This window comes from Halyomorpha halys, unplaced genomic scaffold (assembly GCF_000696795.3).
Source record: "Halyomorpha halys isolate HHAL.00 unplaced genomic scaffold, Hhal_1.1 Scaffold401.1, whole genome shotgun sequence".
Classification (NCBI taxonomy): domain Eukaryota; kingdom Metazoa; phylum Arthropoda; class Insecta; order Hemiptera; family Pentatomidae; genus Halyomorpha; species Halyomorpha halys.
The window spans coordinates 1094311-1119129 of record NW_027108484.1 but is presented as its reverse complement, the minus strand read 5'-3'; the positions used below and the strand labels follow the sequence as shown (position 1 = coordinate 1119129).

General features: G+C 30.1%; 1 protein-coding gene across 5 annotated transcripts in view; it reads left to right on the top strand.

Moving 5' to 3' along the window:
- Positions 1–24819, top strand: part of eIF5 (eukaryotic translation initiation factor 5) — a 50479-nt gene that overhangs the window by 24176 nt on the left and 1484 nt on the right. For 3 of the 5 annotated variants that reach the window (XM_014423078.3, XM_014423079.3, XM_014423080.3), the window contains 8 exons: positions 13298–13412; positions 13944–14266; positions 15562–15846; positions 16788–16948; positions 18963–19112; positions 20415–20558; positions 21157–21294; positions 22723–22908. In XM_014423078.3, the coding sequence (XP_014278564.1) occupies positions 14110–14266; positions 15562–15846; positions 16788–16948; positions 18963–19112; positions 20415–20558; positions 21157–21294; positions 22723–22908 (1221 nt within the window). In that variant the 5' untranslated portion in view covers positions 13298–13412; positions 13944–14109. Of the gene's footprint in view, positions 1–5795; positions 5897–11232; positions 11514–13297; positions 13413–13943; positions 14267–15561; positions 15847–16787; positions 16949–18962; positions 19113–20414; positions 20559–21156; positions 21295–22722; positions 22909–24819 lie in introns of those variants that run through there. The other 2 variants (XM_014423082.3, XM_014423081.3) reach the window with 2 other exon arrangements.

Genomic DNA, 24819 nt, shown 5'->3' with positions numbered 1-24819 from the left:
CTCGGTTATCCGTGCCGTTGAGACCTGGATAATTCGCATGTCTAAAAAAAGTTCGTGTCCACACATTCACTGACTTGATCCCTGAATCTCTAAAACGACAATCTCTATTAAGTTAAAATCATTAATGGCTATTTATTTCACTTGTGTAATATAGTCTGGGTTCTGAGTGTTTTAAAAAATATATATATTAAACCTATAATAAAACACTCGTTTGAAAGATAATCGTTATACTTAAATAAATAAAACTAACATCTTCTAAATCTGTCGATTATTAGCAAAATTATGCTTATTTATTATGAAGAAGATGGTCGTGGTTCCGGTCAATATAGAACAATAGTTAACAGCTATTTATTTATTTATTTTTATATATTGCTTTATTTGTTTATTTTAAAATATTCTGATAAAGTTCTCATGGAAAACATTGATTAGATGGGATACACTTGATTCATGTACCAGGCGTGTACTGTCCAAATTTAATCTGGGTGAAACCTCGGGTTATAGCAAGTTTAATAGAACTTATAGTAAATAGGTAAAAAGTATTAGGTGAAAGAAGGAAATATTTTCTTCACGACTCGAAGAGCTAAGATGGTTTTATTGATTGCCCTGCGGCTACTATTTCTTACTCTCCGGGATCGTAAAATCTTTCTAGAAAGCAGGGAGGCCATATTTCTCCTCGATATTTTTCTTTTGATTGAGTTATAATTTAGACTTGCAAAGGAGGGGAGTCCAATACATTATTTAACTTATTTAATAATATATATATTATTTAATACATTAGTTAAAATTATTAATGTTATAACTATTAAAATATAATGTTGTAATTGTAATTATTAAAATTATGACCTCTCTGTTTCTTAAATTCAATTGGATTGTTTTTTCTTTTTAAAAAAATTGTTTATGTCACTTGATGTTTGTTTATTTCGATATTTTCGGTAAAGAAAAAGAAAAAGAAAAAATAAATAATAATCTAATCAGGTTTTGGTTGCCAATCGTTTGCGGAATGTGGTGTGTCGTTCCCGTATCGAACTGTTATCGTTTGAGAATGAATAAGTCTCTACTCATATAAATAATGAAATTAGTATTTAGAAGAGTGAACCAAAGAGTATGAGATAAAAGGAGGTTCTTATTTTCCCATCTACTTTACGTATAAGGGAAAAGGAAGAGGTATGTCTTGTGTTTCTTATATGATGACTATGTCAATACATAGATTATTACAATAATAAGTATATGAATACATTAAATAATACATGTTTGTCAATATATGGATAATTTATTTTGCTTCCTTATTACAAAAGACAGATAAATTTTGTGTGCCTGGAAGGGGATGAAATAAATTCATGTCACCTAAATCGAATGTTTGGTTTGTTGTGTGTAATTAGTGCTCTGGCATAATCGCTCGTACCGTTAATCCTACTTTGATGAAATTTTCAGGACTGAAACATATTGGTTCTTTCCCAACATTTGGTAGAAAATTGTGGATTAGTGCAAAATTAATCTGCTATCAATTTTATGAATTAGTTATGCATTCGAAAATGTTTTTTCCTTAGCACACCTATATTTAGTCTGATAGTCTAAATTTCAATGAAGTTTATTCTTTCATCTACTTCTTTCGTTGGCGTATGAGCAAATGTATTTACCTTAAGTTAAAAGGAATTTGACGATTAATGTTGACACATTCTAGTAGACATTTTGGGTAATTGCAGCCAGTAATTTCACTTCTGCATACACTAATTTGTTTTCCTTGAAAGAGCTATATTTCCAAACCGGTTCGTCTAATTTAGCCCTAAGTTAGAGGGATTAGATAGACTCTGCCTAATTTCAATTTTATAAAATTTCGACGACTACTTTCGCTTACCCATACGAAAAACTTAATTTCATGGATACTACCAGCTATGCTATGTGTCAACAACCGTCCTTTATATTTTATTATGAAAAGGCAAATCATTAACACCAAAATACAGGTAATTATGTATTCAATAGAAATATACAGAAAAAGTGTAATTTTTAAAAAAGTGGAGAGAAATAAAATATAGCTAGTAAGACAATGTTCTGGTAAGTATTTTTCAGTTTGAATTATATAACCGTATATTTTTCTAGGACGATACAGCCTTTATAAATAATTGTAGTTTTATAATAAAATCTATATGAAACATAAAAAAAACATACATTTTTTTTTTTGTTTTCCAATTACTATTCTACGATGAGTCCTCCTTAAATCATAAGTTGCAGATGTGATTAAGGTATACTACAATACTCGACACTGGATTATTTGTTGTCACTCAGTTACACTGGACAAACTTCTCAGAGTACTGCTATAAATCTTCAATTAACTCATAAAACTTATACTTCAATTATTTTGACCTGTTTTTGGATATGTATAAATGATTGACTGTATTTCGGGGGTGCAGTCGTAAATAGTTAATATTTATTTGCCGACTTTTCGTCCCACTTTGTAAAGCTTCATCAGGGTTAAAAAGATACAAAAACAAATAAAGATATTTTGACAATAAAGGCTAATAAGATTCAAAAAAATTAAACTAATGTAAGGTTAAAAAGTACGTAAATAAAAGTAAAAAGAAAATTATATAAATATTGAAAAAATAAATAAAATAAAAATAATTATAGTTTAAAATAGGCAATAATAAGTGTATATAAAAAAAAATTAAAAAGGAAAAACGTTTTATACTATAACTATTTCATGTATATATCTCTTTATTGAAATTCACAGCTGTACATTTATATACATACATCCATTAAATTTGATTAACTATTTTTATTTCTTCTCTTTGTTCATTTTATATATAAAAATAACATTAGAAGTTAATTGAAAATGATATAAAAATGGGCAAAAAGAAGAAATAAAAATAGTTATAAAAGTATAAAACTTTTTTTTCTTTTTATAATTTTTTTAATATATTTATTATTGTCTATGTTATACTACTACTATTTTTATTTCTTCTTTCGTTTTTTAAATTTGTATATAATTTTCTTTTCACTTATTTAACCCTTCCTTGGTTTACTTTTTTGTATATTATTGTCAAAATATTTTTAGTTTTTTTTTGTATTTTGTTGGGATGAAAAAAGAACTGATGAAGATCTAGAAGTGGGACCGAAACATCTGCAAATAAATGTTAACTATTAAAGTGTTAAGAGTGTTTAAGATACGGCACTGGTGAACAAGCTGCTAATGAAATATTTCGTAAATATGTGGCTAGAAATGTGGTTTCGTAAATATTTCACACAATTTCGTTGCAAAATTTCAAAAACATTTTAAATTTCTATTAAGCTGATATATTCTTACTTAACTAGGTTTACGTTTAAAATATATTTTCTATTTGCGCTGCTATTATCGTGCTGGATGCCTCGTTAAGCAATATAGTTTACGATAATGAGGCTTACTGATACACTTTCCAATATTTCTTGCATAGTTTAGGATAAAATAAATATAGTCTTGTTGATTTGAAGTTATATATTTATTTTTAGATATAGTTTCTTGCGAAATACTACATGAGGCCTTCCCAAACTGCTAGGTACTGCAAGCATATCTCAGCGGTGCCGCGGGAATACAATTAGTTTTAACTAGGAATTTTTTTTTTTGTTAAATTCGTTTTTACTATTTTATTTAACTTGGCAACACCTTTATCTCTATGTCTATGAACATTGAATTTTCGTGATATTGAATTATTCGATTCATCGATTTTACTGGAAATTTATTTCGAGTTTTCTATAAGCTAGGTATAAATATCAAAAATTGTGAACAAATTTTCTATTTACATTGAAGCGAATCAAAAGTTTAGGAACTCTCGTTACTTGAAGGTAATCAATGACAGTCGGGCTTGGTATTGTGTAGGGGAGGGGACACGTACAGTAACTTGTCAGTATAAAAAAAAATTGGTGCTGTGAGCGCATCACAGAATTTTCACTTACCATCCTGAAAGACCAAAATTTCAAACGACAAAATATTTTTTATATTTTGCTACAAAAATTAGTATTTTTGCGAATTGCTTATATTAACTTTGTTCCTCTCAGGAAAAACAATTCCACGAAATATAACAATACCGTTTACATATGGTTGTAATCGGGAGAGATCGGACAATTTCGGCTTTTACTGGTTTTTCATTTCCTGAACTGCTGTCAACATTTCTACATTTTTCTCCTTTAATTAATTATTAAATTTTTTTATAGTCGGTACTTATACATTTTTTTATTACCGTCAACAAGAAATGGTTAAATATTTCAAATTAACAAAATTAAAGGTACTTTTGAGAACAATTCTCGAACGTTGGGCTTCTCTAAGCTCTGTTTAACAATTTCAATGAGGATAAGGCCTTGCTGATACCAAAGTTCATTTAGTTTTACATTAATATAGTATAGATAGCTAGTTAAAACAAAATCGCTAAATCCCATTTTTAAGAAAATTAAAAAAAAAAAATAGTATAATCGATTATATAATGTGGCACGATTGGTCGATTTTAAAGAAAAAGTTTCTGTTACATACCGGGGATACACCTGGCCTAAATATGCAATTTTAGTTTCGCTCAGCATTTTTGTTCTAGGCCGTTCACACGCATATATTTTGGGGAAGTTAGTTATTTAGACTCGATGTACCGTAAAACGTCTATTTCTATCCAACATTCGAATTTTTTAACGCTGACATTACTTCCCCTTACTAGATACTTTGTACATAGCAAATTGGAATTACTAAACAGAGTGATTTTCCTTTCTGATTATATAATGTCATATTCCATCTGAGGAGTTCAATTTATCTCATCAATGCTTCGAAATACCGAATTTTGAGTGTTATCGATTATTTTCGCGCCATTGGATTTTTCTGCCTTCCTGGAGTATTCAAACAGTTTTAAGAATAACTGCGAATTTACAAATAAAATCTTAAATGAATTTATCTTAACCAGACAACATTGCAAGTGCTTGGACCAAAAAAAAAAGAAGTATTTCATTCCAATTTTTTATTTCTTCAATAAAAACTATGTATAATTGGTGAGGGCCAAACATCATAGTTGGGGGTGGAGAATAGGGGAATAAAAATGGCGGCTGTTTAAAACGTTACTAAACATTAATTTTTTTATGTCTGTTTGCTCTCAATGGAGGATTGGGTGTAGCAATGTTCATGATGTTCGAAAACGTTTATTTTTTTGAAAAATAAAATTTTGCTTTTTGAAAACTATTAAACGTAAAGAGCTCATATTGTAGGAAATTTAAGATACTTTAAATAATGTGCTATGAAGTTTTTTTTATTGTTGAGTTTTCCCGAACTTCCATGCATCTTAAATACTTCAATATTTACTTTTTAATGACGTTTATTGTATATCTCGTATAGTTTAGGTAAAAATAGAACTTTTTTCTAGCAGAAAGTAACACATAATTTTTTTCTTTACTTGAGAGAACTGTATAATTTTTTTTAACTTCTGAAACAGCCGCCATTTTTTATTCTCCTTTCCCATGGTTGAAAGATTAATCAATTTTAACTATTAACTGTGTATAATTTTCATCAAGTAATCAAAAATTGGTGGGAAATAACTTATTTTTACTTCTTCTTGTGGTCTTGGACTACAAAGGTAGCCACAAAATCGTTTTAGAGACTGCTTAGTCGAGGACTCGTCCGCATCGCGATTATTGGCGCAGTTCCCTGCTCACTGTTAGTGAGCGTGGATGAGGGATAGATGGTGTAGTAGTGCGGGGTAGATGATAGATAATAGATAATATTGGTGAGCGGTATGGATACATGTGTAGTGAGGTCGATGGTGACCTTGTTGGAGCGGGTCGATGTGCCGGCGCCTGCTCAGAGGCGAACTAGCTCCACAGCTCCTGGCTCAGAGCAGCCTCGAAACCGTCACCACCAGCGGACATATGCTGTCTACCGGCTCCCGTCGTACAGGTAATACTCCAATCATACAATAACAATATCGGCAACTACAGCAATAGGAGGATCCATCAGCTACCCGTCCAGGTCTCTCGGCTCCACGCCTTCTGGGACACTGTCCTCTCTTATCCTAAATATGTCTTACAATCTCTTTGCCATCGAGATCCTCTCCGGCTCCCCCCGCTTACTATTTCACGAACGTCGTTGCAGTAGGTATCGATTATACACGGGCCGTATCGTGGTATTTCTCCTCTAATCAACGGTTCAGAATGTCTTTTACACCCTAGCATAGCCTAGGTGCTTTGATAACATATGCTGGGTTGTCCTGGTGATTGTAAAGGATGACTCTCCAAATCGTGGAGCCTGATCAATAATTGAAATGTGCTCTGAAGTTGAAAAAGTGTTGTTAATTCATTTATGAAATACCTCAACTACCAATCTGTTCTTTATTTTAATGCCAGGTTATTCCAATAAATCAATTTTTGAGAAAATATGGTACCTAATGAATTCATATATGTATATAACTACAATAGACTCCTTTTTTTTTTTTTTAATTTTACAAAAAATATACCTCATTAAAAATTATTCCTTCTAACAAATATATGATGATACTTGATGTGAAATATTCTGATTAGATAATTGTAGTTAAATTGATGTCAAAAAATACACTAGAAAGATATAAACAGCCTGTTTCTAAAATAATTCAAATATAATTCACTAACTCTTGAATTATAAAAATAATATGAACTAATTTCACCTCTCTTGAGTTAATATTCATTTAGCATAATTGTTGTAATGTATTATTAAAAGTTATATATTATTTTTTACATAATCAATATTTGATCTTTTCAATGGTGGCTGAGTAGTATGTTTTACAATACCGTAAATCTCAAGTGAAGGTTGGTTGAACCATAATGTTGCAATAATTGTTACATCAGACCAGAGTGCCCTATTCATGGAATCCAACTTTGATTATGACAGAACTCTCTGGTATAGCCTTAATAATATCAGCTGTTGAATCTTTCTTTTAGTCCATTATTCTCTCTCTTTCATCTTGTACTGTATATTTTATTACAATATGAAAAATCAGTTAAAGGGGTGGTATTAATTATTTTTAAAATCTTTGGTATATCTAAATTAGGATTAGTAACTAAAGCAGAACTTAATTTTCCTCCATTGATTATCATAACTTTCAAAAATGACCTCTAAGATTTAAAAAATTGACATCCTCTTTAGTGCCAGGCCAATCAGTGTATTACTTATTTTCAATACGGTAGACTAGGATAATTGTGCCTCAAAAATTCAATAGCTGATTTTCAGCCCTCATTTTCTGGGCAATTATTTTAGTTATATTTATTTTATTTTTTCATAATTTAGATGATTTAGTGAAAATTACATAATAATAAGATTTTTTGCAGTTACACTGATTATTCTCTGATTTTTAGTTTTAACCAGCTTCCAAAGTAAACATTTTCCTTGCAAAATGGGAAGTATTATGCCTTAAGTTCTCATAATATTTAAATTTTTATTTTAAAAAACCTGCATTTGGTGCAGGCTCTATTGTCCCGTATGTTAACATGAGCTATGAAGAATATGCACCAATGAGGAGTAGCACCACATTTACTCAAAACCAGATTTGATTTCAATTATAAGAGGAAGCCAAATCAGATGGCTGGATCATGTAGCACGTATGCCCAAGGAATCAGTTCACAAATGCTTGCTTGCTCGAATACCTACCTTGTGCAAGAGGTAGAGAAAAGACCATGCTTGAAGTGGCTGGACGAAGTTAAGGAAATTTTGAAAAAGGATAGGCTTCAGATGGCAGATGCTTTTCCCAGGATAAGAGAGAGTCAATGAAGATATATTACAAGACTGTAGCACCTATAAATTAAAAAAATATGTTTTACTTAATTTTGTATTATACTGAAAAGATTGAATTAAGAACATTGTTCACTTTCTTTTTTATTAAGAGATTTGCCCCTCATATTTCATACTAATGTAGTATTTATTATATTCCTAATTTAATCAATGACATCTTAGTCTAAAAAATATCTATGGAACACACATGTACTTATTGATACACTTTTGCCCCATCTAATTGAAACTGAGAGGCATTTATGTCCCAATGTGAAAGGAAAGTAAATGGCACATTCTAAAATAGTAGGCTTGTCCTAAAGACCACTTTTTACTTTCATCAAACTGGCAGGTGCAAGGAGGATTTAGGATTTGGAATGAAAAAACAATACCGCATATCTTTGTTTTTTTATTATCAAAAGTGTATTATCTAATGAAAGGTGCCATAAAAATAATTGACGTTATTTATCTAGATTGTGCATGTTTCCTTCTAATACAAAATATGAAAGTCCTTCCCACTCGTAAGCTTATTGGAATCACTTCTTAGAAAGAAGTCGATTAAGGTTCACAAAGTTCTCACTTTGATAGTTATTAACTGATGTTGAGAACGCCACACAAAACAATTTAAGAGCTTCCGATAGAAGTGGTAATATTTTTCAAATTGTTTACACATTAGCCCTAGTTCACTCTACTTAATTCTTTTACAAGATTTATTCATTTTACAACACAAAGCTTTTATGAAAAGTGAATTTAAGAACTTCATCAAGAGAACAGTACAATAATCAAAGTGAGCCATATTAAGTAATTAATAAAATTAGATGTCCATTTATGTTTTATTAATGTCCCAAAAAAAAAAAAATTGACATGCCCACGAGATATAATCAGATTTAAACTATAAATGATTTTAACTAAATCGAAATGGTGCCACATACTTTTAATAATGGAATAAGAACTTCTGTAAAGGGAGCTCTTGTATTAATAAAATCATATTTCATCTACTTTGTTTTAATTCTGGTTTCATCTTTAAAATGAATAATAATAATAATAAAAATTGAATGGGAAAACATTAAACTATACATTACTGATATGAGGGCAACAAATTGGCTGACTTATGTGTGAAAATGTGTAAATTCACAAATTTATTACCGTTACACATCACTAACTACACAGTTGATGACTGCACAGTAGACATTATCTGAAAAGATTTGGACTTTGTACTAATGACAAATGTAAATACGATCAACAGACAGTGCAGGACTTCAGACATTTACTTTATACTTGAACCAGACAGGGCCAAGTCAATAAGACTTATGTCCATAGATGGTCTGTTCTGGACTCTTCTGCCTCGGTGCATAAAGTGTCTTTAGCTTAAAATGTCACTTTATTTTTGTTCCATTGATTACCATTTTTAAGTATTCTTGTTTGTAGTTATAGTTACTTTATTTTAATTTTTGGTTTATTTTCTTTTATATTTATTTTATTGTTTTTCTGTACTTTATATTGGTTTCTTCAATTAATATGTGTGTAAATATGTTATGAAAATGTATGGAAACCAATATGTTCCTTACAAGGTTATGGATTATTTATATAAAATCAATAAACTACTCCCACACAGAGATACTGTGGGACAGAAGGGAAAAAAACACTAAAATTATATTAAATTAAAAACAATGATTTTAAAATATGTTATATTTAATTTATTATCTTAGTATTTTTAGATACAGTTTAACAATATGTAGCGTTATCAGGATGACCTTCAACCGTTATGATTCATTGCTCAGGAATAAGAAGCTTCCAGCTTGGCATTTTTATATCCTCTTATCAGAATCAAATTCCTTTCCACTTGAAGTTTCTTACTATAGAGAGTCCCGATTGAATGATATTCTTCATTACATTCATTAGAACTACTTCTATATTTATTCATATGCATGGAGCATAATCACTCCATTATCACAACTGAACAGGAAGTTGTGTTAGATTGAATTATCACTATTTCCAATCTGTTCTCGTTTGTTATCTTATTACTATAAATGTAATTTAGAACTATATATATGTATAATTAAACCAAAATATAATGTATATTTTATGTTAAAGAAATAAAAATAACAAATTAAAATATAAATTTACTTTAAACAAGGCATGTTCTTTAGTCCTTGTGGTAAGTAGTTTGTGTTATATAAAACTTAAGACAACATTAAACTACAAATTGAAATAAGAAATTTAAAAAAAAAAATTATAATAAAAAAAATATAATACAAACAACTAACATAGTATCAAATAATTCTTTATGTCCCTATAATTGTAAATTGTACAGTAATATACTAGTACTACATGGCTAACATTTAAGATTAAGGCAGTTAACTGTACTTTTATTTTAATTAATGACCTGCTGAGATCCAGGACACATCCATCAGCAATCAAACTTTTATCATCTAAATCATTATTTAATTCTTTATATGGCTTTCGATGGTCAGAGTTTTGTATTGCAGCGAATAAATTATTTTTTATACTCTCCATTAATCTATCTGTCAGTAGCTAGGAAATTAATCCTCAGAATAAAAGTCCATTACTTAACAACACTTATAATAGAATATCCTAAAAATTAAACAAATACAGTTTATTGATAAAAAAAACAAAACACATTCTTCTGACCATTATTAGTATCGTTAAGAGAGGTTAAGATCTTTCAAAACTTTATTATTTTAAGGAGGTTATAATTTTTTCAAACTATAACTTCTCAACAGTTGTCAGCCACACCTCTAAATGCTATTATCAGTATGAATTAAGTAATGATGGACCAAGAGTAAACCTGAACTCGCCAAACTAAAATATCTTTCTTTTAAATATCTCCTCAACCATGATCTTAATTACTTATTTATACACTAGCAGACCCGGCAATGCTTCACCATTGCTATATTTAAGGATGTATATACATTAATTGAACACTATTCAAACTTTTAATATCAATTAATAGATAAAGTGATAAGATGGTAACTGTAGTAACATAAATAGTAACAGCTAACTTCGCTATAAAAACAATTTTGTTAACCTACTTTACTGAAATACTCATGTTTTTTTAAACTTTTTAGTGAATAAAAATCGTGTAATAGGATCAGTAATATTTTTTCTTACTAAGAAAGAGACAAATCAATTAACATATAATAACCATGAAAAAAATATATACTTTTTGAGCTACACACCGAAAATACTTGATTTTGTTTTGTTTTTATGGAAAAATTCGAGATAGATTTATTCTTCCCGGGAAAATCCTGACCATTTAGCTAAATGCCCTATCACAATGGGATGAACGGTACAGCAGCGCATCAACAGCAAGTACGAACAAACAAATATTTATTTTTAGATATTAAATAACAAATAAATAATTTTCTCCTGTATACTCTCTGTAAGGTTAATCAGAGAAGAAAAAAATCATATGAAATAAAATCAATATTCAAGGTAGTACATATGTTACAATTTAGTTATTGATTTTTAAATTATTTAGACAATTTATTTTTCTTACATCAATTTTATAAACCAAATCAAATGTCATTTAACTTCATAAAAGTGAGTTATGCAATATCAGCAAATCCTTCAGTTGATGAAGAGCCGGGTGAAACGTTGTCCGTTCTTGTCAAAGTTCACATGCGATTAAAAAATCATCAGAACCCGTTTCCAAAAGGTGTACTCACGACTTAATCGTCCTTTATGTTAGTCCCATGATATTTTAAAACAAGTGATCAAGAAATACAAGTCTGATGCATGGTACAGTTCTAAAACAGTATGTTTCATGTTTCTATTATATATTTTAAAATAAGAATTAAGAACCAGTATTGGTACCATAAATTTAATTATATTGAAATGAAATGAAAATCGAATCTTTATTTTGGGACTACTTGGTCCCCTAAGAATATCAATTTGGAACAGTTTTAGTAGCTTTTGTCTGTAAACATTAACTTATATTGAACATTATTAAATAAATCTTACAATATTTATATAAAATAAAATATGAAAAAAGATACATATTTATCTATAATTATATTGTTTTCTATTATTTACAAGTTCATGGAAGTTTAATAGTGAAGGAGATGGATATATAATTGTTGTTTGAATGATGTTAAGTAGGAAGCTTTACGGTTGAATATGGTAAGGAGTTCCAAAATTAGGTAGCTCAAACAGCAAAAGATTTTTCAAAGGAGGCAGTTCTATGGGTCGGGATTATAACGGTTGGTAGGTTGGGATCTTGTCTTTAACAGGTGAGGAGGTCAATGATGTAGGAAGGTTTTTGGTTATCGGGGATTGAAATATAAATGTGCCAAGAAGCTATTATCTCCAGATGCTGAGATAGAGCCAGTTTGGCTCTTAATAGTAATTAATGAGAGATATGGGAACGCTTGTGAATATCCAAGATGAATCTTATAAAGCAGTTTATTAGTCTTGTAAGTCTCATTTCCTCCTGTTCAATGGACACTCCTCCATACTCTTGGCACCTGTAGTCAAAATGTGGGAGAATAAGGGAGGATATTTATTGTAAAACAAATGTTTTATTTCTAGTTAGTTGTTCAGCACATAATTTGGAACTAAATCTTTTTTCCTGACCCAATAATGGTTCTGAATCATTGTTTATCACAATTTATTTAGTTTGTTTCATATTACTTGAAACCAGATTTATAATATTTTTATTATTGCTTTTATATTGTTTAATTAATTTTATTATTAGTCTGGGGTTGGTGGGTTGATATTAAATTTTTGACTGACCTACAGAATAAATCGTGATATTCTCTCTATCTCTAGATTTACTTGGTAAACTGCAGTATCCTTCTTGCCCTCTGTAGAAGTTAAACTCCAGTTAAGGAGTTTAAACTTAAAATGAATAGGTTCTCTAGGAGTCAGATATACAGGTATTTTATTCAAGATTAAATGCCTGTCACTTTAACTCCTTATAGTAAATGTTGCTTTATTGATAGCTAGTATTACTGAAGATGGTGTAATACTAAACAGAGTAAAGCATATAGTTTTAATTATAATAATATTTGTGATAATTTTGCTTCAACATCTTTCCTCAAGGAATTCAGTGATAACTCTCAGATGTTGATTCTATATGCAATAAAATAAATTATACTAAACATGGATCTTAAATTATTAAATTTTATTATGTAATTATAATTTTATATTTCCTGTAGGATAAATTTAATAAAGTAATTGAAATACTCTTTAATAAAAAAAAGGAAATATTAATGAAAAAATTATTATTGTCTTAAAATATTTACTGGATTGGGATTGATTATTTATATCAGTCAATCAAGATGAATTCTGACTCAACAAAGAGGGATTGGGATTTCTTGATAGGTATTATGCTGATGTTAGGAAGGCAAAAAATGTGGGCCTCACAAATTTTTCAGATATGAATATTGCTGAGTTATAACTCCTGTTTTATACTAGCATATCTCTTAACACACTTCACCGAAAAGGTCTTAAATATTCTGTTATCCACTATAAGTTATTTCTAATTTTAATAGTCATACAATAAATATTATATTTGTTCCGTTTTATTTGTTTTTATAGAAAAATCATCATTAAAGAGAAGGACAGGGAGTTTACAGCGAGTAGTAGAGCCAACCGCTGGCTTTGCCTCTAGGTGTATGATTTCATCGAAGCTACACTGGCCTGTCATATATAGGTATGAATTATTTTGATAAAATATTTATTTATTTATTTTTAAATATTACTTATTGTGTGAGATTAATTTATATAATATAATAACTTGTTTTGTTTTTTCAATGGGAAATTTACAAAAATAATTCTGTTATAGGAGAACAACAATGATAAAGAAAAAAGATTAATAAATTATTTTAAAAACTATTGGTTATGTTGAAATTAAAATTTCAACTTTATTTGTAACTTAATTGATTAAAAACATTTTATTCTGTTATTATGAAATAGATATAAATATAATTAAAGAGCTAGATGGAGAGACATTTATAAAGAATAGGAATATTTTTTCCTACTGTTAAATTTTGATACTTTTTTTAAAAGTAGAAAATTGTGTGATCCAGTCAAGAATCTTAATTTTAATTTTTTTCTGATTGACATTTTTGTTACATAACATGTTCTTCCTCTCAGCTCTTCAATTATACCTTCATACTTCAATTAATTCCTCCTATCACTAATTGATATAAAATCTAACTGTTTATGCGGTTTCACATTTCAGAACTTCAAAATTTTCGAGTAATCGGCACAGGAAATCTCAGCCGTTTAGAGAAACGTGACTAGCCTGATTGTAAAAACGTACGTAAGACGCGGGAGGAGAGAGAGTGCAGCAACTGGTACTTGATCTGGGGTAAAGAAGATATAACAGTTTTTAACAATCAAGCAAAATGGGTTCTGTAAATGTAAACAGGAATGTTTCGGACGCATTCTACCGCTACAAGATGCCCCGGCTGCAGGCTAAGGTTGAAGGCAAAGGAAACGGAATTAAAACGGTTATCGTCAATATGGCTGATGTAGCAAAGGCCATTGGTCGACCTCCCACTTGTAAGTAGCTTATATTATTTATTATTTAGTTGTTATATTTTGTAAGTTATTGGTTTATAAATTCTTATGCTGTTTTTGAGCGAAAAAAAAACTCGCAACAAACTCTTAAGTTATTTACAATAAAGAATACATAGAATGTGATTGTTTTAATGCTCATAAAGACTTAAGACACACTTAAAGTGTTTTAAGACAGGCTATTATTAGTAAACCGTTAATGTTTTCTATGAATTTTTTTATTTGAATATTTTTATAAGTCTTTTTTTTCTAACTTATTGTTATTAAAATCAGAAGCAATTTTATTCTCTTCCAAATTATTACCGGCCTTTTTGTTTTAATTTTCATGGTATTTTTAAAACAAGAAGAAAAAACGGTTAAATATGTAGTGTGTAACTACATGTTACTCATGTGAAAATAATGACATAAACCTTCATCGGTAGTTCGCCGTTATTGTTATTGGTAATATTATGATTAAAGCCAATAACGGATACCTCCACTTGTTGTTATAGATTCTAACGAGGAATGCTGATTACAGAAGATTCAAACATTTTGCCATTTACCAATTTTTTAGATGTTCCATCCCAAATAAACTGGTCCATCACCAACTTATTTTTTTCTGTTGGTATCTTCTTTGGTCATTCATGTGGTTTTGTGATTCACAATTATATGAAGATTAAATGTACAAGATAAACTATAAACCGCAATATTGTTTAAATTGTTATTTATTTAAATACCGTTCATTTGATTCATTATATTATGAAAAACAAAATATTTTTTCTGTAAATTTTAATATTGTATTTATTCACAATACTTTTGCTTGTTGCTGGTTATTCCAACTATTTGTTTAGCTATATTTATTTCTGTAGATTGATTATTATTTTGGTGGCATATCTTTATTTTCCTAAACAACTAGCAATAAGTTTTTATAATTATTTTTATTTGAAAGGAAGATTTGTTCTTTGGATTTTTCGTGTATTTTTTCTTCTTGTTCATATCATCATTGTTTTACTGGGTTTATTCCTGTGAAGTAATAGAAAAAGAAAAAAAAAAAAGACATTATTGTCTTTGAGCTTAGACATTACACTTGTCAAATTTCACCAAATAAAATATTTTATTTCATTGAAATTTGTGTTACAATTCGATTCTGAGAGCTTATTTTCAAATCTTTGATTTAATTTAAAATACATGATTTTAAAATAATAGATCTTTAAATTAAATAGCTTAAAGTTGGTATATTTCAAAGTTAGTTCAGTGCATTTGTATATATGTATGATAAATATATATATATTTTTTTTTAGACCCAACAAAATATTTTGGTTGCGAGCTTGGAGCCCAGACACTTGTAGACTTCAAGAACGACCGATTCATTGTGAACGGTTCTCATGATGCTGGGAAGCTGCAGGACTTGCTTGACGGGTTCATCAGAAAGTTCGTCCTCTGCCCTGAGTGTGATAATCCAGAGACAGATCTCCTCGTCAACTCGAAGAAGGAAACAATATCACAAGGATGCAAGGCGTGTGGCTTCCATGGCCAGCTCCAATTTAATCACAAACTGAATACATACATCATCAAGAATCCTCCGAGTGAGTAATATTTCTCGATATCTATTTATTTCAAAACAAATTCATGACTAAAAGCGTCATCATACGTAGTTTGAGTAAACACATTTTTTACCAGTAACGTAATCATTAAGTGGTATTGATTGATGTCAATAAATAAATACACCTATATAAACATTGTTCTTCTGTTCCACTTCCCTATTAAAGATCTCTCCATTCTTCTCTTATTTTGTAAATTTCATTCATAAATATGATATAATAAAAGTTCATTATCATTTTTTTGCAATGCCTTTTCGATCCTGGTGGATTGATTTAACTGCCTCGATAGTGGAGACAGGCACATTTTTTTGCATTTAAGGCCTCCCTATAAACACTCCTGGGACAGAGTCAATATTGGCTCTGGTTATGAAGGAAAGATGCATGTTTCTGTTCTTGAACTTCTTCTAAGCACAAAGATATTTTCTTGGTTCCATCTTCTCTATCGGAAACCAGCATGTTCCTCATTGAGATCATCTTCGACAAGCTGTTTATGTTCCAAGATCTGAAGTGTACACTTTATTGCAAAGGCATATTAATGTCTAGTTACTGCTCTAGGATTGCCTTGTTTTGTGAATTGATTCTATTATATTAATTTCCTGTTCTCAATGGATTGTGATGCTGTATTTTATTAATTCAGGAAAATCCCATCATTTCCCTTTTCCAACTTCAATCCTGTTCACCATTTGTTTGACATACAATTTTTTTTTTTTTTTATGAAAGTTAACCAGCATTACAGAAAGGGTATACAGATACCAAAAGTTTGGGAAACATTGCTTTTGAGAATGATATTGTAATAAATTGATGAATTGAAAATATAAATTCTGATGTTGAATCTTGATTTACATAACAGTTATCGGCCCATAAAAATAAATTATGCCTATATCCTTTATCAACTCTCTTATTGCAATGAATGATCTATTTTGCAGACATGAACCCAGGAACTCAAGGTGCATCACTAACAGAAGGGAAACGCACTAGAAGATCAAAGGCTAAGCAGAATGGAGATGCTGGGCAAGATGGTCGTTCTGGCTCTCCCAAATCTGATGAAGACTCCGGCGAACTTATTAACCCTCCCTCAGGCAAACAGGTATGTTTTAGACTTTGCATTATTTATAGAGTTGATTAACTGTTAGGTGGTACGTGATACAGGCAATAGTTAAATTGTAGGATCTAACTGTGAAAGTAACTTTCTCCAGTATAGCAAAGTTCATATAAAAAACATTAAATACCTCTACTACTACAAAAGAACATTAATTTTGTTTCGAAACATGATTTTAAGCATGTTCAAGTATAATTTAAAATTTTATACTTTGAGTTTTGATGGTTCAAATCTATAGAATATTTTTACATTTGATGTGAAATATATATATATATCAATACTTACTTTCCACAAAAATTGGAGAATATGAGGAATTGGTTTTAATTTATTTCAATTTCTTTTGGCACTATATGAAACGGTTAAGAATTATGTTTGTTTTATGTATTGAGACTAAGTCTTGATGATTAATTGAAGAAAAAATGACTGATGTATCAGATAATATATATACGTGGTGTATTTGAAAAGTTTCAACTCTGGTCTCATAACCAAAAATTTATTAAACATTTTTTTGCTGTGAACTTTGAGTCTAAGTGGAAATATATGGCATCATTACTCCACTCCCAGCATTTTTTTCCATTGTTCTTAGGCTTCCTGGAAATCTTTGCACAGGACTTGGACCCTTTGAAACTGCTGCTCATTGTTCTTAGGCTTCCTGGAAATCTTTGCACAGGACCTGGACCCTTTGAAACTGCTGCTCATTGGGATCATGTCGAATTGCTTCCCTATCAAGTCATTCTTAATTTGGTGTTACAAAATGAAATCACTGGGAACTAGGTATAGCCAGTAGGGTTGCTATTGATGCTTTAGCACATTGACCTATGCTAAAACTTTGGCAACTTTTAGACTTCTTTTTTCTGCTGGACAGATTGTCACAGGTCAGTTTTATCCTCTGCTTTTGGATTGAGTCCACCCAGAGATCAAAGATGGTTAGTTTCTAGATCATGCATCATGACACTGACCCTTCTCAAACTTTACTAGCTGCCACCAGAGTTTTGGCTATCCTGCAGCTCTAACTTAGCTTCTAGCAACTTCTTTTTGTTTTCCAAAATTAGATAGACCCAAAAGAAAAGATTTGACACAGTTCTAGTGGTCTAGGCAGCTTGGTTACTAACAGTCTTTCACATGAAAAGTTTCTTGAAGCCTATAATATATGAATTTGAGGGTCATATAGTAAGTACCCTGTACTTAAATATTAAATATATGTATCCAGTTTGTTTAGGTTATTATTTTTTCCTCTCAGTCTCCCCCAATATGAGGGGTTGACTTATAGTCGAGCTCGACCTAAATTTAGATTTGACTTTGATCAAACCTCAGGGTTTTTTTTTTTTTTTTTTTTTTTAGTCACTTAAAAGAGAGTCTTAATACAACTGACACTAATACCAAGTTAGACTCTTTCAATTGTTATCACACATTTTGGAGAGGGTAAATGCGATAAAAAAAAATTTTAAAACAGGATATGATATGATGTTTATTTTCTAAGGAAATGGCATATTCATACTCAAAATTGAGAAGTAGCCTGTAAATGGTACTTAAAATTAATAATAGAGAATACTGACCTAGCTTCATTATAATATTTTTATGATATTATGATGCTTTTTATCTATGTAGTGCCCAATATAATCATCCATCCTTCTTCATGTTTAAGTGAAGTTATTGAGTGTAAATGATATAGTAATGTTGTAACAAGCACATGGTTATGGTTTTGTTGAATTTATTTTTTAGCAGCCTGAAGATGGGGGAAATCTCCCGAAACGTTGCTGTGTAATATGAAATAAATTATTATATTGTAATAAGGAAGAAATTGTTGTCATTCACTAAATCCAGTTGATATCCTTAAGTTTTGAATACTTAGAGAAAATGCTACTGAAGCTCTAAACTCTGACCATTTTTTGGTTAAAATTCGATTATTATCCATAAGTCTGCTTTGTTTAAAATTATTTTTTCTTCATTTATTTTTGTATGTTTCCTTTAATTTGTATTGAATTCCTTACCCTATTATCAGGCTGAAGATGAAGACAATTGGGCTTTGGATGTATCCGAGGAAGCTGTGCGTGCCAGACTGCAGGATTTAACTGATGGAGCTAAGAACCTCACCCTCTGTGAAGATGCTGAAAAGACAGAGAAAGAAAGAATGGATCTTTTCTATATGGAGGTATAATTGTTTTTGATATATTAAATATTTTGTTTATCTGATTACATAATATTCCATCAATAAGTTTTTTCTCTTTTTACTTTCACTTACCAATGTATAGTTTATGTAGTTAGGGGAAGTATTGCAATCATGAAAAAAATGTTGACTTTGTGTTTCTGATGAAAATAAACATTTTGAGGTCTCGTGAGTCCTCAAATATCCAATTTTTGCAAAATGGTTTGTGTGTGAACAAAAAATTGTACAACACTGACATTAAATATTTAAGGTGGGTTGTGAAAGCAACTTTTTCAATAAAATCCACTGATCAGAAATGTCTCTTCGTATTATTAATTTTTCTTTTCTTTTTTTTCTTGAAATATGAGTGATTAATAAAATTCTCCTTAGTATCAGGAAGGTCTTGTCCTCATTGTAAAAGTGTTGGCGAGGTTTAAATGACAAATTTTCAAAATGGCTTCCTCTTCTAAATACCTTTAGTTTTGTTTGTTTGAAATAATTACCTATCTCACATGTTTGTTAGTGATGAAAAATGGATAAACATAAACTTTGATAAGGTTTAATAATTAACTTAAGGAAATAAGAGGAAAAATTTTTTTTATATCGAAAACATATTTTTGGGATTATGAGTTTTAGTATAGATTTATTATATAACTTGAAAAACCAAATATTTTAGGAAAAATAATGTACTGTTTAACATAGAAAGTTGTTGAAGATATTACAGAATATCGAGGGAAAAAAAATAAAAGGTGTTGTAACATGAATAGTAAATGGTGGGCATATGTGCAGTTAATTTTTCCATTTGACCAGTCTGATAACTAGTTGTAATGTCAACATTGTTATTAAATAATTATTTTTTAAAATTTTACTTAACCTATATTTGAGCCTTTCATTATACAGGATGACTACTATAAAATCATTCTTTGTATTTACAATATTGATTCGATATAAATTTTAGTAAACTTTTATATTTTAATATTTCTTTCATATTCTGTAACAGAAAACAGTTTAAATTTCAGAATAAGAAATATTATTAAAAGGACTTTTCCAAAAACTCTTTTGAGATTAGAATTGATCAGTAAGTCAGTTGAAAGGTTCATTTAAAAAATTAGTACAGGAAATTATTCCCGTAGTGAATAATATAATTAAGTAAATATTATAATCTGTTCTGAAGTGAGCGCTACTCAATTCAAAGTAGGGTGGTAATTGAAATTTGTGCGATTTTTTTTTTCTCATCGCCTAATTAATTAATATTTCTTTGACCTTAAAGACCAAACACTAAATTGGACTTGTTCCCTTGTGGTACAGGTAAAGAAAAGACTGGAGTCGAACAACTTGGAGGGGCACCAGGCTGCTAAGGAAGTGCTGGCTGAGGCAGAGCGATTGGAAGTGAAGAGCAAGGCTCCTCTAGTTCTTGCTGAGCTCCTGTTTGATGATAAGATCCATGTTCAGGTAGGATTTTAAAGTTTTGTGTTGTATGTTGATAACCATCGGGACAATACTTATATAGCGTAGAGCAATCATAGCTTAGGACCTGTAATGCAGCCACAGCCCAACTGACTAAATAGAGCATCACATCTGCATATTATTTGATCAAAGAGTTCTGTCCCCCTTACTACACTTCAGAAGTGACTGAATCACTCTTAACCCCACGTGGAGGAAGGTTACAAGCATTGTTGTGATAAAGTTTTAACAAATAGTGACTGTGATAAATGATTTTAATTTTGGTTTTAATGTGAATATTGACTAATTAGAAATTGTTGGTTTGACCTGGGCAGAATAGCCTGCATGGAGTTGAGAGTTTTTAAATCATATAATTTCAAAATTGTATTAAGATTGTCCCTGAGGATGGCCGGATTGGCCGAAACATCAGACTTATAAAAGAAAAATAAAATGTGTTGAGACTAAAATGGATAGAAATTAAATTATTTATTTAAAAAAATTTACCAGTCTCAAAAAAGTTTTTAAGATTATAAATTGAATTTTTATCTGTTTTTTCCTCCTCAATTTAATAGGAATTATTGATCAATATATATTTTTATTTTTTCAGATAAAACGCTATAGGATCCTGTTTTTACGTTTCACCCACGATGATACTAAGGCCCAGAAGTGCCTGTTAGGAGGGGTTGAGCAAATCATCGCCCTACATAAGGAAGCTCTTCTACCAAAAGTGGCTGCGATCCTAAAGGTTATTTGAAATTTAGTTACAAGTTATTTTGATTAGGTTCTAAAATTTCCCGCATATGACGTTTCTGTTTATGTTTATAAACAAAACCAAGAATGCTATATCCTATAGAGATAACCATTCCAAACTAGTTGAGATTTATTTGTGGGTTCACCATGATATCAAATGAAACCTGATATAGACTACTTCTAACTTGATAATTTAGTTTAGCATTGTTATGGATTTAGTTTTATTTCTATATTTGGCAACAGATGACAAAGTTAGGGTTTATGATTGAGACTTTTATGGGTTTCAAACAATTAGATTACACTTGTTAATTAAATGTGGCCTATTGATTAAGGCCTGGTGACCGATCATATAGTGGCCTGTGAAAAAAATTAATCTTTAAAAAAAGTCAATACTTATTAAAACTGATTAGTTAGTAATAATAAAGAACTAGTTTTTGAAATGGAAGAAAAAAAATTGGGAAAATTTGAGCTGCTAATATACAAAAGCCAAAGGTAAAGAGTTAACACATTAATTTTAGGAACTACTTGCCTAATTTCAAAGATTTGAATTGGAACAAAATTTTTGTTCACTAGATCGTTTTTTTAGGAAGGCTTAATAACATGACGATACGACTCATACAAACCACAAGTATCCATATACATGATAAAAAGCTTGCATTATTGAAATAAATCTGTAATTGTTAAATATTTTTCTGGTTGTGACATGACAACTTATCTTGAATTTGAAATTATTTGTGTTGTATGGAAACATGATATTTATGCGAATAAATAAATCCATATTTTATAATGTAATTTATATTATTTACTATTTATACAGTTTAGAACTGTATATGTTATATATGTCACTTTTAAAACCTGTTCAATTTTGATTTGATTGTTGCTAGGTCATAACAATAGTCTATATTTTGGGGATATTATTAATTTGTAACCTTATTGAGTTATACTCCAGTGCACCTAACTAGAACTTTCAATAAGACAGCGTAATTTTTTCTTCTTTTTTTCATTATAACTTTTGAGACATAATAAAATTTTAAGACAAAGTATTATTAGACAATTTTTTGATCTGATACATTCTGAAGATGTAAATTACACCATTTTCACACAAAACATTGGTAAAATTGTTAATGGGGATTTAAGCTTTCGGTACATGTCGGATCAAAAAGGTGGGTGCAAGTGACTTTGTCTTATATTTTCAATAATCAATAAATTTTCAATAAAAAAAGTCTCAATGGATATATGAGAATCGAATGCACAAGAGAAGAAATTCCGAAAACTGTAGAGGTAAGAAAGGGTGAAAATGTATATATACTGGTCTGGTACTCACACCATGCAAATACACACACAAACTTTCATGTTCTTAATCATCACAAACTTTTATGTTCTTAATCATCCCAAACTTTCATGTTATTTACTGTTTATTCAGTTGCTGTATGACATGGATATCTTGGAAGAGGGAGTGCTGTTGGATTGGGGTGCAAAGGTGAGCAAGAAGTATGTAAACAAGGAGCTGAGTACTGAGATCCATCAACGGGCACAGGTCTTTCTTACCTGGCTCAAGGAAGCTGAGGAGGAAGAAGAATCAAGCGAGGAAGATGAAGATGATCTTGAGGTGAGAATATTTGCTCTTTTGCATGTAAGGGAACAAGTTTGACCTCCTAACTTGTTTAGTCAAGGAGTAAACACCATATTATGTTTTTTTAAGTAGTTATATTTCACCTTACAATATCATTAGTGAGTTTATTTATAGAATTAAATTCTGTTTACACAATGCTAGTTGATTAGTGTTAGTATTGATATGGTGTCCATATGGTAGTATCCAAAATTTATTTACAATAAATATAAGGGAATTTAATAGATTTTATTTATTCTCAGATCTAAAACATTGCTTTAAAGATAACAAGGTTAAAAGAAAAGATTAAATATTAAATAGATATAGGAATTTTATTTTAAATTATATAGCATTATTATTGACTCTTATCTAAGGGCAGGTTTTCCAGACAATCAGAACAAATTTATGGCTACTTTTGCAAATATACTTAAATTCTATGTTGAGCAACACTAACCAATTATATAATCTTCTTTGAAGAATGATTATTCTCAATGTCTTCATTCTAAAGATGCTACCACTAACAGAAGACGAAGGTTTGGTCCTCTTCTAACTTCCATGATACGTCCAATCCACTGGCGATCGAAACAAAGAGTTCTTTCTTCTTTTAATTATATAATCTTCTTGGATGACTGCTGACTTTTTATATCTTCTTTCCAAATACCTATCGTTGACAGTAGACAAATGGGGGCCCGACCCACCTGCCTCCAGATGTCATCCTCTCAGTAACCCCACAAGTGTCAAACAAGGCTTTTTCATTCTCCATGTTAAATCATTGATTCAAAAATTGATTGTAGCACAACCGCTCTAATTCATGATGTAATTACTTCATTGATAATTGTTATCGTCTTATATTTCTTCTTGAATTAATTGGTACTATAATCATGTTAGAGAAACAACAAAAGTTGAAAATATTTCAATCTACGTACTTAACATAATACATACCGCAGTAATTCCACAAACTTGGAAGGATGCGTGCCACCATCTTTAATATTTTGAACAATATATATCTTTATACCATATTTGACTGATCAAAATTGGTTAGCTTGCTTTTTTGTGTTAAATAAACAATACTGAAACGATACATAAAATAAAACATACTAAAAACCTTTTATATATAAAAATAACTATCTACTCATAATGAGGATTTTGCAATATATATTTATAAAACATAAGTTTTGTCGAGAGAAAACCATCACTATTCCTTAAAACCTTTATCACAACAATTTAAGGAATAGTGTCTGTGATAAATGATTTTGATTTTGTTTTAAGTGAATATTGACTAATTAGAAATTGATCTTTTGACCTGGGCAGAATAGCCTGCATGGAGTTTAGAGTTTTTTAAATTATATAATTTCAAACAGCCCGAACAGCCGAAGAAGGCTAGAAACTCTAGCCGAAACGTTGGCACATTAAAAATAGGTTAATCCAACTTATTTGTGTTTATCATTGACCGCACCCCCAACCATCTTCTCCTCGTTCATCATCCACGGTCAACTATCTCTCATAATTATATAATTTCAAAGTTGTATTAAGTAGATTGTCCTTGAAGATGGCCGGATTGGCCGAAACGTCGGACTTATAAGAGAAATAAAAGGTTGAGACTATAATGGATAGATTTTAAATTATTTATTTTAAAAAAAATTTACCAGTCTCAAGAAAATGTTAAGATTATAAAATAGAATGATTTTTTTTTTTTTTTTCCCAATCCCTCTAAAAACAAAAACATTAAATTAATAAGTTACCTTATGTATTATTACATAATTCAAAGTGAATACCACCTTTTTCTACCATTGGTGATACTTGAAGGTATACAATGAAATACTTATCTGATGTTTTGGTGTTTCTTTTCCATGGGGATGCGACTAGAAAATATTAGGAGGCAAGGGGCCTCCTCAATGATTTAAATATATA